We start from the raw sequence: 15,953 nt of genomic DNA, 5'->3' as shown, positions 1-15,953 counted from the left end.
TCAGTGATTTTGCAGTGCAGATTAAATAATGAAGTGTCCATGATGATAAGGCCTGGGTCAGCTGACACCAGCTGAAAAAAGTGTCAGCTGTACAGGCTTGAAAAGCACAACGCTTAACTTTGTCAACAGCGATCTAGTGGCAGTGTGGCTGATGGATGATGATTGGCAATATCTAGAAGGGACACAAGTTGCATGTGGCTAATTCCTTACAGCAGATAGATCATATATGTAAGGACATGACTAAATAAGGTTCCTGATCCTATAATCACATAATGGTACCTGGTCTGGCATGTGTTAGCCATGAAAGGGTATTATACTATAAAGAGATGAAAAATGTTCACATACAGCCTTTGAAGTTATGGGGCTTATGCATGAACTGAGCATGCAACTTTAGTAACGATTAGTGCTTAGGTCTGCACTTGATGCTTGCATGAAGTAATCATTAAAGAAATGCATGGCGACAATAATAATCAAAGATGATCTGTGTTATTCAGCTTTTATTGCTGGATTATTTGGACTTGACTAGGCACTCTTTGATCACTGATTGATCCCGCGTTACACTTGTGATGGTCTGCTTAAGAAATCTACCTAAATGTTAAGTGCTGAGTTGAGCTTTGGGATTTGGGAAGTATGAAGAAGTCTGGTCCCCGAAAGAGAGAGGTTGAGAAACAAACTCTGGAGAGGGCAACAACTGAGCAACTGCTCTGAGACCCTATTAGCAGGTTGGATTTCCTACAAGTGTCATAGGGGTCACTAAGGGAGGCCGACTGGAAAGATTAATTGATGCCTTCCAGTCCTCTGTTTCAACTAATCCACATTGTGCTATTTCCTGTTTAGAAATTCCATAAGGAATACTTTTCTACACAAGTTCATATAGAAAGTTGGGCTTTGAACAGTACAGTTTCTAAAATGAGCCCTTTGTCTTCCATTTAAGAGTAAAGCTGGTGTCCTCAAGCCAGTGTGAGGGATGGTGTTATTTTGTCTTGTGTACACACACATGCATGCACACAGACATGCGAGCACAAGCTGATGCAGAAATAATCTGGGTTTTGTACTCATTGCATATTCGATAGCTGTGTGTTCCACTTTTTTAAGGGAAATTTCTGTCAGTAGTGGGTTTATCTGTCTGTCTCTCAGCTGTATACGACAGTTCGAGAGTGAGGGTTACACTCCAGAATTTAAGGAAAGCCTTTCTAGGAATCAGAAGTGGGGGGTACTTGAATTTACAGTAGAATATTTTAGAACTCTTCTGAGGGGGATGTTGTCCCTAAGCCCCCTTTAAAGGATAGATAGATAGATTCCAACACATTTGAGCAAATTACTGCTCTGAAGTAATTGCTTGAATTGCTACTCTGATCTTTTGTTACTGGATCACGCTTTAGAGCCTTCAGCGTTAAGCCTGTCAAATATGATTGTGGTGATCCAAGACATTCCAGTCCCCCAGATGCTCCTTGTTACCTGTCCCCCTGGAGAACACCATTTTGTATCGGACGCTGCAAAAGGGAACACGTGCCCATATCTTTTTCATCAGTTTAAGCTAACACATCAAACCGGTGACAGTAGTACATAAGAGACCAGAGCATCACCAAAAAGAATCTTGTTCAAATTTGGTGGATTAATTTTAAGTGCATGTACACTGAGAGATATTTGGTGCTTGTTTATAAGAGGGGGTAGTTAAGAAAATTTGCTTTTAGAGATCCAGTGAGGTGCGTATTCTAAGGCTACATTTTTTGGATTAGCTATTACAGCTGTGGTTTGAGCTGCCTAAAGTAAACCACCACTGATGCAGGAGCTGTGTCAGCTCAATGTTCAATCCAAGTTAATATACTTTGCCTTTTTGAACACAGACTGTTCAGACATCATCTGCCTGGTATGATTTCAACATGTGACTCTTATAAAAAAGGTTTAAAAATTGACTTAACTGCTTCACAAACCATGCAATATTCAGGAACCACTGGATTTTCCCAAGATGACATTGTATGAAAATCAGGTAATTGTAATACACAAAACCACATTAATTCCTTTCCTGATCTTCTTCCTCCTTGCTAATTATTTCTGATGTTAGTGTGCTGCCCTAGAAAAAAAATCTGAAACTGTTTCCTGTTTGGTTTCTAAAATGTTGACAGGCCTCAATACTTTGTATCATGAATTCCAGACACACAGAAATGCTCTTAATAGTTATCATGATTAATGGCTAAAGTTAATAAATTTTTAATGGGTGTTAGTTTGACATCTCTGTGAGTCACGAATGTACTATCCTCATTTTGTATGTGGGAAACCAAAACAAGACTAGCTCTACTGAAGGACCTAGGAGCATCAAGAATTAGGTGCCCTGGTATCTAATTTCAGTCTCTTCCTGGAATCCAGAATTTGGGATTAGGTGTGTCGGTTTCCTCTCCAGCAGGTGGTGCCCTGGGGCAGGATCCAAGGCACCCAGAAGGCTGTTGACCGCTGCCAAAGCGAGCAACTACAAAATGTTTTACCCAAGTGTAACATTCCTTTCCACCCTCCCTTCTGACTCTTCTGAGCAGGGTGTCAGGCTTGTGGGCAAGAGAAAATGTGACTTTGTAACTTAGGGATTTCAGAGTAGATAAGGTTCTCTTCCCTATTCCCAGTACTTTGTGTATTTGCCACACTTACTACAAAATATTACATTGATTTCCCCCCCCCCCCCTCCGTTCAATATGAAACACCAGGGCAGTCTCAGGAACATGAAGCTGATGCAACTGTGTCCCTACAGGGGCTATAGTGGTGGTCTCTGCTGTGCAGTAACACAACCTCAACACGTTGCATCCAGTCTTGGTGAGGGGTGTGAGTGCTCTACACAAAAGGGAGGTTAGTGTGCGTTTCTGCCTTCATGAGGTTATCTTCTAAGAGTGGTCTTCTGTCTGCCATGGCTGGTTTAAACAAAGAGGGCATCGCACCCACTTTTTGTGAGTAAATGCGTGTGTGCACTGTAAACTCCCACTCACCCAGAGCTTTTGGCATTGGAATGCAGAATCCAGTGTCCAGACTTTGGGATGTAAGGACCAAGCTCCTCCAGCTGGGCCACTTTAGATTTAAACAGGAGCAGAATTATGTCTCAGCCAAGTACTTGGAACACAGCTTTGGAGCATAACAGTGCCTTGGTTCATGCTTTATGAGCGTAACCCCTCTCCTGGCTCGAACTTCAAGTGACTCGCTTTAGGTGATAGACTGTCTTCAAGCTGGGATGTGAACTGAGGACCTTTCCTACAGTAAAATTCAAAGTCTTGTTTTAGAGAACAGAAAGAAAATACTTTTTTTTTCCCACCTCATGAACACTTCTGGTCTTAGTTGTTTTACATGATGGCTAGAGAGATGCTTTGTGCAGGGCAGAATGCCATTTCAATGCATTTTTTCAGAAAGGCAAGATAAAGGAAAAGACTGGGGCCCTCAGCACCTGTTCAGTTCTGAACACAGTGAAAATGGAGAGCCTCATGTCTTACAAGTTTGAACACCTTTGCTATCAATACTTACAGGTATACTAGATGTAGAAAAGAAATGCTATGGAAATGTAACTATTAAACTGGCTATATCGCTTTAAAGGGTAGGAAAAACAGCTATAGAGGGTTGGTTTGAGGTGATGCTACAGATGAATCTTTAACTGGCCAGTTAGTGGTAGGCACCCAATGCGTCAGCTCTCGTGGGCAGCTTCCCTATAAAGCAGTTATAAAGTCCGAGTACCCGGTGTTACCTATAATTACATCCCAGACAAAAGGAACAACCTGAGAAATGCATCTGCCTCCCGATGTTATGAAACCAGAGTTGAAACTCACAACAGAGATCGTAATTAGTACGGGTATTGTTCCAGGTAATTTTAGCTAGCATTCTCACCGCCCAGTGACATGAGATGATATCACCCTCGACCTGAAGGAGAATAGCATGTGCAATACATAATGCTTTTCAAAATTATGCTCCATTTTGATCGCATCTCTATTAAATGGAATTAAAATAAAATCACCTTGGTAGATCACTTGGCATGAGGGGAAAAAACAAATCAAAACTGAGAAATCTGTGAGTAGGAAAGAAAGGGTCAGACCTTGGTGTGCTTTAGATCTCAGGTTTGTGCCTTTCTAGCTTATGTAAAACAGGTGGAAGATGCCGTTCTATCGGGTAGCATTTTGTGTCCACTCTGTACTCCCTTTAGCTCAGTGTAACTAACAGTGTCGGCAGAAGACCGTGGGGAAGTCATGTCTGTGGTCACTGACTGCAGCTTGTTGCCAGGATGCCCCTGTGAATACCAGGAAGCTTTCCTGCTTCTTAAGCTTAAGAAATTGCAGATATCGTTTGATAAGTGAACTTACCCTCTTTCCTTGACCTTCCATTACCCTCCCTGCAAATCACACACTGTGCTGACCAAAATCCAGCAGAAGGGGAATGTATACTGGCATCCTTTATGTTTAAAAATTAGATAACAGCAAAATGGGCTTAAAATTATAAGGTTTTTTGAAATTATAAACTTTGTGTCCTTTCTCTTTAATATTAATTTAATAATCACATCGTATTTCCATGGCTTTCATATATTTTCCCTACTGTCAGCCATGAGGACTAGCAATTTGCTGTCCTTCTGGAGTCTCACAATACCATATGAATCCAAAAACTTGTGCTTCTAAACAAAATACCAAGAATAATAGAGAAAAATACAAAAAGAGGTACAGTAGTGTTATGAGAGAAGGTAGCATTTTTCAGGGACATCAGCACATTCTTTTTATGAAGTCCTGCCATTTAGAAAGAGCTGCTTTAGACTTATACAGAAAGATGCCTTCTAACTCATCCCCTCTTCAGCCTATCAAAAGTAGAATCATATCACAGCTATGTATACATCCCTTATGTTAGGTCATGGGCTGTCAGAGGTAACTGACATCATTTTCCAATTTAAATCTAGCATAAAAATGAAAAATAGTGCTGTAGTAGTCACAGACACAGCCCACTCTCATGAAGTGGTTCACCTGAATTCAGTGCTCCAGGTTTACTGTCTCACAGAGATCTTTGACCAGAAGATGATGTTTTGTAGTGTCCTGCAGGTCCTTTTAGGTGGTGCTGCCTTGGACAAGCCCAGTGGCTTAGAGACCTGCCCCGCTCAATGTATGTGAGCACAATCTTGTTTCCACAGAGGCTGCTGCTTTCAGCATTTGCTCTAAAAGGCAGTTGGCAAATTTTGTGAGGATAAAGAGATTTTAGTGAGAAAAAGTCCCATTCATAATGCTGCTGAAAAAATATCCTCTTCTTTGGCCTTATACTGGAAATTATGTGAATACAAGGAATCTGCCCCAGGGACCTAAGAGCATACAACAGCACAGATAAAAATAATGTACTTAAAACATACGCCATTCAAAGAGCAATGCAATGTAGAGTGGGCATTAAGAATTCATGTGACAGTACTGTGAAAGGTAGAAACCTGTGATTACATGGGTAATAAATGAGAAAGAAAATATATAGCAAAAACAAACAGCATTTAAATTCAAAAATTTATCTTAAGGACCATCAGCAAATGACCAACGCATTAGGAAAGAAATCTTATCTAAGGTTGGAGGTTCCTTTTCAAAAACAGGTCCCAAGTCATCAGCATAACCACAGGTTCAGTGACTAAGGAACAGTGGTTTATTATCACTAACATGATACTGTTTTTATAAAAGATAACTGGATGTTAATGCTCAATTATTTTTATCTATTTGAGAGAATGCATCTCTTTCTAATAGAGATCATCTTGTTCTATAGAAAGCAAATTAATATATCTATTTTGTTGCCATCGAGCTGTGCAGTTTGACCTTTTCACAGCTCATTTCTTCTGGCTCCCCCCCCCTCCAGCATTTAAGTTTTATACTTAAGATTCACCTTAGCTCATACCCCAACCCTCCTGTAACAACAGGGCTAAGTTCTCCAGTGAAGCTTCCCTCCTTCATATTATTTCAGGATGTAAGTCCATGATATTTCTGTTTGTTGATTTTTAAGGTGATGAGGCCCATTTAATAATCTCCTGTGCTTTACAGACTAATAACCATTGCTCGGTTTTGAACCCAGTAATTAGTATCTGACCAAAAGAGTCTTTCCTACCCACCATGTCTCAAGCCCAAAAGAGAGCAATGGGAATAGATGGATTTGTGATGTATAAAATAACGAAGAGAAAGCTACTGGAAGAAAATCTTGCTTTCCTAGCCTCTGCGCATGCTGGGCAGAGTCTGGGGAAGAGAAAAATACGGGGAAGGGGACAGGCTTAGAGGGCATTGACCTCCCAGACCGTCTTTCAGTCTCCAACCGACTAATGTTTTGCATACGTGAAAAGTGTCTTGGCCACACGGTACAAGTCTTTCAGACACTCTCTGTTCCCCCACCAGCTTCAGCTGCTGAGATCAGTTCCCTTCCTCCTCATTTCAGCTGCAGCATCCTGCCTCCCCAAATCTGAAAGTCAAACCCTGCCTCTGTTCTCAAAGTATTCAAGTCACCCTCCTGAATTAGGCTTGCTGCAAGCAATGAAGCAGTGAGATGCTTTTCTTTAATTGTCCTTTCTGGTATTCATATGAAACTGTGGTACTCAGGTAAAAGCTTGCCAACCTGAAATCATTGAGGAAAAAAGACAAAACCCCTTCCAGAAACGTGTTCAGACTAATCTGAGATGCAAAGCAAGGAGAGCACTAGACAGGGATTTGATTTTTGCCTGGCATCTGCCACTGATTCACTGCGATGCTCTCTGCGAGTCATCTACTGTGCATCATTGTGCCCATTGATGGAGGAAAAACAGTATTTATTTCTTTTCACAGAGTTGTCCTGAGTCTTACTAACCACTGCTTGTGAAAATCTTCAGATGAAAGGAATCGTAACAGTTCTAAGCTCTTAATATATATTACTTATTGTATTTTAAAACAAATGTCATCACACTAGGTAGGAATTAACATTCCAAAGCCCATAGGGTGGATACCTTTTCATACATATATATATAAAAGTCATGAAGTGACCTACCTCAGAGGAAGGGCGACTGAAGACAGGTGAGTCTGAATTCACTCACAGGATATTTATTTAGAGCCAGAAGCCTTGATTTTGTTTTGATTTCGTATTATGTCAATATTGTGATTGCTGCGCTGTTTCTACCTAAGACCTGTGATGATTTTTATGATGGGAGGGGATAAAAAAAAAAGGCCGATAACTTAAAACTTTATAATCTAGCAATTTTCAGCATATGGAAACAGCTACAGCCTGTAGATTTCAGTGGGGCCCCATGTGGATTTGCCATTGAATTCATAGGTATCAGGTCAAGCTGTATGGATCCAGGCTTGCAAATACTCAGCGTTAGTGTTAGACCTCAAACCGAGCTACTGCGTGGACCCAGCTCCGGCCGTGGGTGTTTGCTGGCCTGAATAAGCTCCCTCAGGACAAGGGAGTCTTTCCAATGACACGAGTGGACTACTTGTGTTTGTGCATCCATGCAGCCTGGTTTGCAGTAGAAATACAGGCTAGAGAAAAGGTCACACATTATTAAAATCAATAAGGCGTTTCAAGCGTTAATAGCATTGTGTGATGATTGCCCACTAGACTCATGGCATGTTTGGTATTTGAAACCCTCTTGGGGAAAAAAAAAACATTTGTAAGCCACAAAACCTGCTCAGTTTAAATGCATTCACCAGCAAGGCAAGTACAGTCAATGTATTTTCCATGTGATAGCTACTATCTGATGACATTTTGGAATTTTATTAATAAGCACAACTGGCGCATTTATTACTAAAGTGATTATCTGCCATAATCACACCCAAGAATTAATGCAGAAGTATTATTTCACCAGCAAAATCTTTGCCTTGTATACTTTTAGCAGAGAATTAAGGGTCATATTGCTTGATTTTTGAAAACTCATCTTTCCAAAAGCCAAGCAAAAATCCCATTGCCTTTTGAACAGAGAGGCAAAGGATGTGTGCACTCTGTAGCACATTAGCCTTCAAACACATATATATTTAAAGCAAATGTACTGTACCTTCTCATTGTAAAGACATGCTATGGGTGTTCAAGAGGGGCCATGTGAGCAAGCAATATAAAACTGACAGGGGCTGAAAAAGGTCTCAGGCTGCTGATAGGGACCTCCCTGCTTCCGAGCTCCCCAGGCTCAGCCCTTCCTTCTCGATGTGATGGTGTAGTGGCACATGAGACAGAGGAGACATTCAGCTGCAGAAGAAGCCTGTATCAACCAAACAAGGAGCAAATAAGGAGCATTGCTTCTCCTCACTTGCTTCTCCTCCCACCACCACTCTCTGAAGCTGGTGGCTGCCTCCCATGCTGGGGGTGAGAGGGGGAGCATGCTGGGGGTGAGGGTACCTCTGCTCCCCAACCCATCTTCAGCTAATGCCATCCCCATCCGGTGCTTTGGGGTGGGAGCTTTTGGCACGCAAATTTTGCTACAGGGCTGTTGAAAACCAGCACTGATTTCTTCGCACTTTGCAAACCGCTGTGTTTCCAGGTCTCCTGGGGCAGCTGAGGAGAGCCATCGCCATGATCCACGCACTGCTCTTTCTGGGCCTTACAGCCCTTGTCGGTGAGCCGGGGTTTGGGTTTGATTTGCTGTTGAAAACACCTGGGAACTGTTTACAGATGGACCACGGAAAGGAGGTGTGCAGTCAGGCCTGAGGTGCCCTTTCTGCTGGGCACTGTAAAACCCTGTGTGGCTGAAGGTCCTGTGTGGCTGAAGGTCCTCGGTTGCCATATGAGGCTGCTTGCTGCCCACCTGCCTCCTTTAAACCAGCACGTCTGGAGTATGGGACTGGCACCAAATGGGAGTCACAGACATAACTCCTCTTGATTTTCCAAGCTAACCTTATCCGATCTTTTTGCCTACTCAGAAATGGTCTCACAAATGCCGCAGGCTGTTTGGTGGAGGCTGTTCATTCCTCAGTTACTGAGGAAGCAGGGTAATTGACCCAGGCTGAGGCAAGCACTCTCCTGAATGAATTCCTCACCAAGTTACAGAGGGATACAGGAGACATTCCCAGCCAGGATGCTCAGGTACTGGCAGCTGCCATCTGAGGGGTCCCGGACATCAGAGCACATCAAATGGGAAAAACCCTCTGAAATAAATGTGGAGGCTGTGGTTCCCCTCTCCCACACCAGCCATTAGGCCTAACGGGACAGACACCTATTCATCTAAATTGTCATTACCTTCATTTGCTTCAACCTATTCAATTAGAAAAGAACAAATTTCTGTTCTCTAGCTTTCATTGATAATAATACTGATGGAGAACAGTGGCAATGATACAAGCATGGCCAACACAAGGTGATGTGGATTACGGGTCCGGATGAATCCCTCATATTTGACTTGTAGTCACTTGCAGCACGCTGTACAATATTGCTCTGAGATCTCAGGTGTTCAAACACCTCCGTTTAATTTTTCAGCTCCATCCATGAGTTACAGTTGCTATGGTGATGTAAGTGCTCTTCAAGCCCCCACAATCTCCTGTACAGCCGTAAGAGCCCCAGACTGCGGTAGGTATCATTCATTGCTTGATTTGTCAACCTGTTTGTACCTGACAGAGAGATGCTTCACCTTGTATTAAATGTGGTGCAACTATTCAATTAGCAAAAGGGAAAACCCAACACCTCTCCTCCCCAAGTGGCATGTTCTGTGAAACCTCCACATCTGATGGGAAGCTGGAGGACAAACCTCAGGTCCCACAGTCTGGATCCTCAGTCTCTAAGTAAAGGGAAACAGTGCAACCCCTTTTCTGTTGAAACGACTTCTTCATCAGCCAGGTCTTTAGCATCAGCATCCTCACAAAACCCTAAGGCCTGTCTGCTCAAAGGAGAAGATGCACAGAGCCAGGTCCTGAGTGCTGGTGTGTTTGTTGGCTGAACTGGCCAGCAACCACCTGCCAGAAACACATTTTGCAGGGGGAAAGTCCCAGGTGTGTAGCCATCCTACCTCTGGGTGACCCGTTTTTGGTAACTCCTTCCCATTTCCCTCGTTCTTGCCTTGTGTTATTGCCCCATGTCACTGCACAACTGACTACATCAGGTTCAGACCCCCCTGATCTCCAGGGACTTTGCTATGTACCTTGGACCTCTAGGGCAGACACATGACTGCGCATGTCCAAGCATGGATCTGAATTCACTTTCTTGTTTTCAAGCTATCCCAAAACTACTTAAAAAAACATCCCACCTTTCTATACACAGACTAACAATGTAGCTGTTACTGCCGTTTGGCTGGTTGGTAGTGATGCATTTCTCTCTTTTTTCAAATGTATTTTGAAATGTCATTTTTCTGACTCCACAGCCGCATTTCTGGAGGTGCGGCAGCAGCAGAAGACCAAAAACATGCAGTCCCACCTCCTGAGAAGCCTCCCTCTTCCCCTCGTCATCCTCGGGTACTGGCATGGCAGCTCCCCGGCCATGGCCAGAGCCAACAGGGCTGTGCTTGCTCCTCAAGCACCACTGCCCAAATTGGTGGAGTTACTCCTTTGATACATGTACTCAAGGTGAAAGCGAGGGGTGTGGATGGGAGGGTGTGTAAGTCTGCCTTTTCCTATGCTGCAGGACTTGCCATGGTACGGAGGACTGCTGAGGCAGATATAGTACGCCTGAGGAAATACGAGATGCCAATTAAGAGAGTAGCCAGAAACCTGTGCTTGGACCCGGCACTCATCGCTGCCATCATCTCGCAGGAGAGCCGTGCTGGCCTGCTCCTGGACAACGGCTGGGACCAGGGTCGGCACAAGTACGGCTTGATGCAGGTACAGGGGGACAATAAGTATGAGTAACAGAACAGTAATGTTAGTCTATATCCCAGGGCTTTACCTTAGCACCTGACTGTTCTGTGTTCAAGATAGCACTTAAATGCGCTCCTTCTACATCAAAGGTTGTGCTTAAGTTTTATCCTGAATAGGTCACTTCCATGAGTCACATCCCAGGAGGACAAAGAAGAGGGGGAAGATACAGTGGTGGTTGTGCTCAGAGGGAAACCCATTTTCTTGCTTGACTTTTCTAGCTTGGTGGGCAGCAACTCCCCCCTTTCGGAATGTGGGATAGTGAAGAACACATAAATCAGTGCTCAACTATCCTGGTTCTTGCAATTAATGAAGTACGGGCAAGGCATCCTAACTGGACCTGGGACCAGCAGCTGAGAGGTACATGATGGGCTCTATACCAGAAAGGGACACACTCGAGGTTATATCTGGAATCAAAGAGGGAAAGTTGCGTTATCTGCACTGTCAAGACATGAATAGCTGAGATTCTTAAACCAGAAAAAAATTAACAGCCCTCTTTTACGTTTCTCTGTTAGTACTTTGGTTTGCAATTTGCAGTCCGGTGCACACATTGAGGCATTTTCATACTGGTGTAGGTTCAGTGTGGTATCCTACATGCTGGTCTGTTAGTGCATCTTTTTTATTGGCATTTAAATATCCCAATAAGATTTCTAATAACATTTAATTAATACCTGGTGTCTGTTTGTTGTTTGTATTACAATAAGGCAGAGGCCCCTCAGTGATGGGAGTGCTGTGCATTCATCGGCGTCACTTTTAAGGAAAAAAGAGCATCAGTCTGGCAGATTTTACAGCATCTCTTACCAAACAAAAAGAAAAAAAAAAAACTGAAAAGTTTTTTACTTTAAAAGAGGCAACCCAAAACAACAGACCGGCAAGAGGTCTGAATATAGATGCAATCTCCCAGCTCAAAACATTGTTCACAGGCCCCCCTGTGTTTCTGCCTGCAGAAGAGAGACTGTGGTGGGACACCAAGCTCCTTGGTAGATTTTCTGCAGTAGGAAACAGTGGGAAACCAGCCCTGCCTGGGACTTGCTGCAGCGGCACGGAGGCACCCCATGTAGGGCTGGGCGAAGGTGTCGGGCACAGCCTCGGCAGGTTGCCCATTGACTTCAGTGACAACCACCCACAGAGGGCCACTACATTGAGTGCCTGGGCCACCGCTGGTGAATGGCCGGATCCAGGACCTCCTTACATTCCCTGGAAAAGGCGTTGTGCTCAGTGAACGTGAATAGGTCTCAAGTTATCCTCTTTTCTGTTCATCCTACAAGTGAAGGCTGTTAGGTGGATAAATAAGGTAGAAAACAACCAAACAAAAGCCAATGGGAAAGGCAGAAATTGAGGCACTGCAACACAACAGGCTTATTGTGGGAGGCTGTTAAGTTGATTGTGTCAAGGAAGGTTGGGATCCAGGTTTGCTTATAGTCCTGTTATCTGCCTGCTGGGTTGTTCACCCTATGTTATTTCTTGCTCTCCCATACTTGCCCTTTTAGATTACACTCTTTTCTGGGACAAGTGTGCCATTCCCACCTGCATTTGGAGACAGTCACGGGTTCCTTCACCATAGAAATAAGGCTTTTACAAAATCAGTCACTTTTTGTCAATATGTGCAATTTGTCAATAATGTGCAATTTCCCAAGCAGTTGTGCAGGTTTGGTGAGATGCATGGCCCTTTTGGCTAGGAATTTTTGCTTTTAAATCTCTATTTCTTACTTCTAAGCCGGTAACAACTTCTTAACTTTTTCCAGGGGGAATCTGCACCTACCGTGCAAAGATGGGCAACCTCCAGGTCTATGAGGAAGACCCATGCGACAGAGACAACTACTACGTCAACAGTGTGATTAGGCGAGCCCAGTACTTTAAAAGACATGGGTTCTAGCTCATGAACCTGCCCCACCACTGAGCCTCTCCTCTACATAGACTAGCCCAGTAGTGATCATAGTACCCAGAGCAGTTCCTCAGGTCTCCTGGCACGACCAATGCTGTTGGCAACCACACCTTGCTTGCTCCAGCAAACCCCAGCTCCCCACTCATCGATGGGCAAGCTTAACACTGCCGTCTACAGGATCTGCAGGGAAGAGAAACCATGAGCTTGGGGCCTTTGAAAGGCAGGCGGGGACAGACCATCAATGTTTAAGTGGTAGGTGAGGAAGGTGCCTCCTCTCATTCAGAGCTGAACCCAGGGCTTTTTGTGCGTCCCCCAGGTGTGGCCGTGCAATCAGCTCTCCATGGGCATCGGCTGTGCTCTTCCCGTCTTTTCCATCCACCTCCTTCTCTCTCCCTGGTCAACAAAGGGGAGAAATTGAAATCTTCCTTCCCCTTGATTGTGATAGCTAGTGGACAATGAAGAGACTGCTCAACGAGCCTCTGCTCTCTGCATGTTTCTGCACTAGCTGTGTATTCCCGTGGCCAGCCTTGCAGGGGGCAACACTAAACATGCTTCTGTTAGTCTCCTGAGTCCCGGAGACCACGGCTGTGGAGGGGCTGGAGACCTCTTCAGGGTGAAAATCATCCTCACACAGGGGCAATCCTCTGTATGGGAAGTACTGCAAGTGCCACAGCAGGCACGCAAAACACCTTTCCATTAGAGAGCAGCCCTCCAAGCAGAAGCCATCCCCCTACGTGCTCACCTCAGGAGCTGTATTGCAACAATAGTGTTGGCAAAAAAAAAAACCACAACCTTTCCTGCTTTAGCTTTGGCACCTTTATGCTGGGTTTCCTCCAAGTTTAAAAAAGTTTCAGCATCTGTCCCTCTGCCAGGAATCGCAGCTTCTAATTAGGAGTGAATTTGCTCTGGGTTTATAAGCTCTGTTTGAAAGTGTTCTTCCATGTGGACGGGTCTGGGTGCAAATTTAGGTTTATTGAGAATAACACTGAGAATAAGAGAGAAAATAAAGATAAATGTTGAATCCCAATCTTTTTTTTTTTTTTCAATTTCATGGAGCCCCGTGGGCAGCAACCTGCAACTTGAGTAAATAACCCAATTCAGTATTCTTGGAATGGGTCTAAAACTCAATTTTGAGAACACGGAGAGGAAAATGGTGCTGCAGACTGGGGTGGATGAGAAGATCTGGGCTGGGAGGCAGGGCATGAGGCAGCCCGAGCCGCACTTCTCACCCCATATCTGTGAACAGGGGAATGAAGACATTCACATTTAACCTTTTGAATAACCATTTGGGAGGCATCAGGGCACCTTTGTGCTGGCTGTCACCATTGCCAGTGCAGAAAAGGTTTGCTTGGTGGTCCCTGCCCGGCAGCATGGGGCTGCGCTGTGCGTGTGCCCGGGCTGCCAGGCAGGTTCAACACAGGCAGCGTGAGAGCTCATTCTGATACGGCTTTGGCAAGTGGAGCAATTTTAATGCTGTGCTCCTTGTCTTGCCAGTCACTCATCTGCTTACTGTTGCGGCAAGGACTGTGCGTGATTAACGTATTTGCAAGCAAACTCATTTTATCATCTCTGGAGACCAGAGGGAGCTCTAGGACATTGCTAATGTTACCGATTTTTCTTAAGGCTACCGAAAACAGTTCAGCGTTGAGCAATCGGCAGTATTAAACTATATATTATTTAGTCTTTTGTGAATTCTGCACTATACTAAGATAATTTTAGTAAAATCATTGCTTTGTAATACAAACTTGTGAGACATATCACATGGTTTGATCCCTTCTAATTGAAATAGCTTATGTAAAATTCATAGGTTGAAGTCTTTGGTGCATTATGTTATATAAACATTTATGTTATACAAACCTCTTATGTAAAACCTATGAATGCATTTTTGGTAGATCAGTATAAACTTCAAACGGGGCAGGGAATCTCATTGCTGCCTACGTGTATAAAGGTGTTTTTTTGAATTTAGAGGGTGAACAAGAGTGGAGCTTTGTTTGGTTCCCTTTGTGACATCTTTAATTGCTGCCAGCAGGCTCCCTGTCATCACTACTGGTGTTGCCATCCCTGCGGATCCATGAGCTCCTCGGGAGTTCAATTTCTCCATGTGTTACCTATGAAGCTGCTGCTTCATGTTCTGGTAGCAGCAGCCAAGGGCCTGCGGTCCTGCCTGCTGGCTTCTGCAGCATTGCTACAAATAATTACTTATTTTTAAAGTCTATTTAAAAGTCCTGATTATGGGAATTCCATATTTTGTTTCAAATATTATTTTAGGGTATCAGCACTTTGTAGTGAGTAAGGCAAGTCTCTGCAGAAAATGAGTTGAAATATAATTGCTTGATAAATTGGCAGGGAGGGGTAAATAATTAAGGAAAGTTTAACACTGGTGGACTGCCTTAAGATTTGATCAAAAGCTTTCCTGATAGTGAGTTCAGATTGCTTTTCCCCTCCAATCTTTTTCTGGTCACCCATGCCCATGTTACTGGAAGTTACTCGTCTGGCTGGCATACGCAGGGCTGCTGCGGTTGCACCCTTGGTCACTCCTTTGACCCGTGGCTGATTAAAAAAACACAGGCAGCTTGCAAGGCACGTGTTCTAATACCAAGTAACACCAAAGCAGCAGCACAGGTGTATTGGGTCTGGCTGAGATGGAGTTAGCTTTCCCCATGGCAGCCCCCATAGTGCTGTGCATTGTATTGGTAGCTAAAAAGGTGTCGATAACACACCAGTGGTTTGGCCACTGCTGAGCGGTGCTCACACAGCACCAAGGCTGTCTCTCCAACGTTCCCGCCTCACCAGTAGGCTGGGGGTGGGCAAGATCTTGGGAGGGGACATAGCCAGGACAGCTGACCCAAACTGACCAAAGGGATATTCCGTACCATATGACACCTACACAGCAATAAAAGCTAAGAGAAAGGAGAAGGAGGGGGAGCATTTGTTATTACATTTGTCTTCCAGAGCAACCGCTACGCATACTGAAGCCCTACTTCCCGGTGGCTGGACATCACATGCTGATGGGAATAAGAGAATAAATCTTTTGTTTTCCTTTGCTTCCACATGCGGCCTTTGCTTTTGCTTTATTCAACTGCCTTTATCTTGACTCATGAGGGTTTTTTTCCACCTTATTTTCTCCCCACTTTGTCCTGCTGAGGCAGGGAGTGATAGAGCAGCTTGGTGGGCACCTGGCATCTAGCCAAGGTCAGCCCACCACAACAGGTAAGGAAAAAACATCTGTTAAGGAAAAGCCAAATCAGAGGGGAAAGAAAGGGCCAGGGAATCACAGGCCAGGGCACCTGGCTGCAACACCGAGAAAGATG

The 15,953-nt window shown here is 44.2% G+C and overlaps 1 protein-coding gene across 2 annotated transcripts; it reads left to right on the top strand.

Annotated features, from left to right (window-relative positions):
* The first annotated feature begins 1,958 nt into the window (after nucleotides 1–1,958).
* On the top strand, nucleotides 1,959–13,661 carry LOC309686216 (lysozyme g-like). 2 transcript variants are annotated; one of them, XM_082498784.1, is made up of 6 exons: nucleotides 1,959–1,990; nucleotides 8,462–8,536; nucleotides 9,391–9,480; nucleotides 10,528–10,724; nucleotides 10,979–11,117; nucleotides 12,503–13,661. In XM_082498784.1, exons 2-6 carry the CDS (start codon nucleotides 8,494–8,496, stop codon nucleotides 12,631–12,633), a joined length of 600 nt encoding a protein of 199 aa, XP_082354910.1. In that variant the 5' UTR covers nucleotides 1,959–1,990; nucleotides 8,462–8,493; the 3' UTR covers nucleotides 12,634–13,661. The 2 variants fall into 2 exon arrangements, with proteins under 2 accessions (XP_082354910.1, XP_082354909.1); XM_082498783.1 differs by lacking the exons at nucleotides 1,959–1,990; nucleotides 8,462–8,536 and having other exon boundaries at nucleotides 9,223–9,480.
* Nucleotides 13,662–15,953: the final 2,292 nt, after the last annotated feature.

This window comes from Vanellus vanellus, assembly GCF_965231255.1.
Source record: "Vanellus vanellus genome assembly, chromosome: 1".
Lineage (NCBI taxonomy): Eukaryota > Metazoa > Chordata > Aves > Charadriiformes > Charadriidae > Vanellus > Vanellus vanellus.
This window is presented reverse-complemented; position numbering and strand designations above follow the sequence as displayed.

Bases quoted from the DNA above. Each gene is read 5' to 3' on its own strand.
- LOC309686216 (XM_082498783.1), top strand. From the start codon at position 9,294: ATGAATCCCTCATATTTGACTTGTAGTCACTTGCAGCACGCTGTACAA. The intron at 10,725-10,978 runs GTACAGGGGGAC...TGACTTTTCTAG, and splicing joins ACAAGTACGGCTTGATGCAG to CTTGGTGGGCAGCAACTCCC. The intron at 11,118-12,502 runs GTACATGATGGG...AACTTTTTCCAG, and splicing joins CTGGGACCAGCAGCTGAGAG to GGGGAATCTGCACCTACCGT.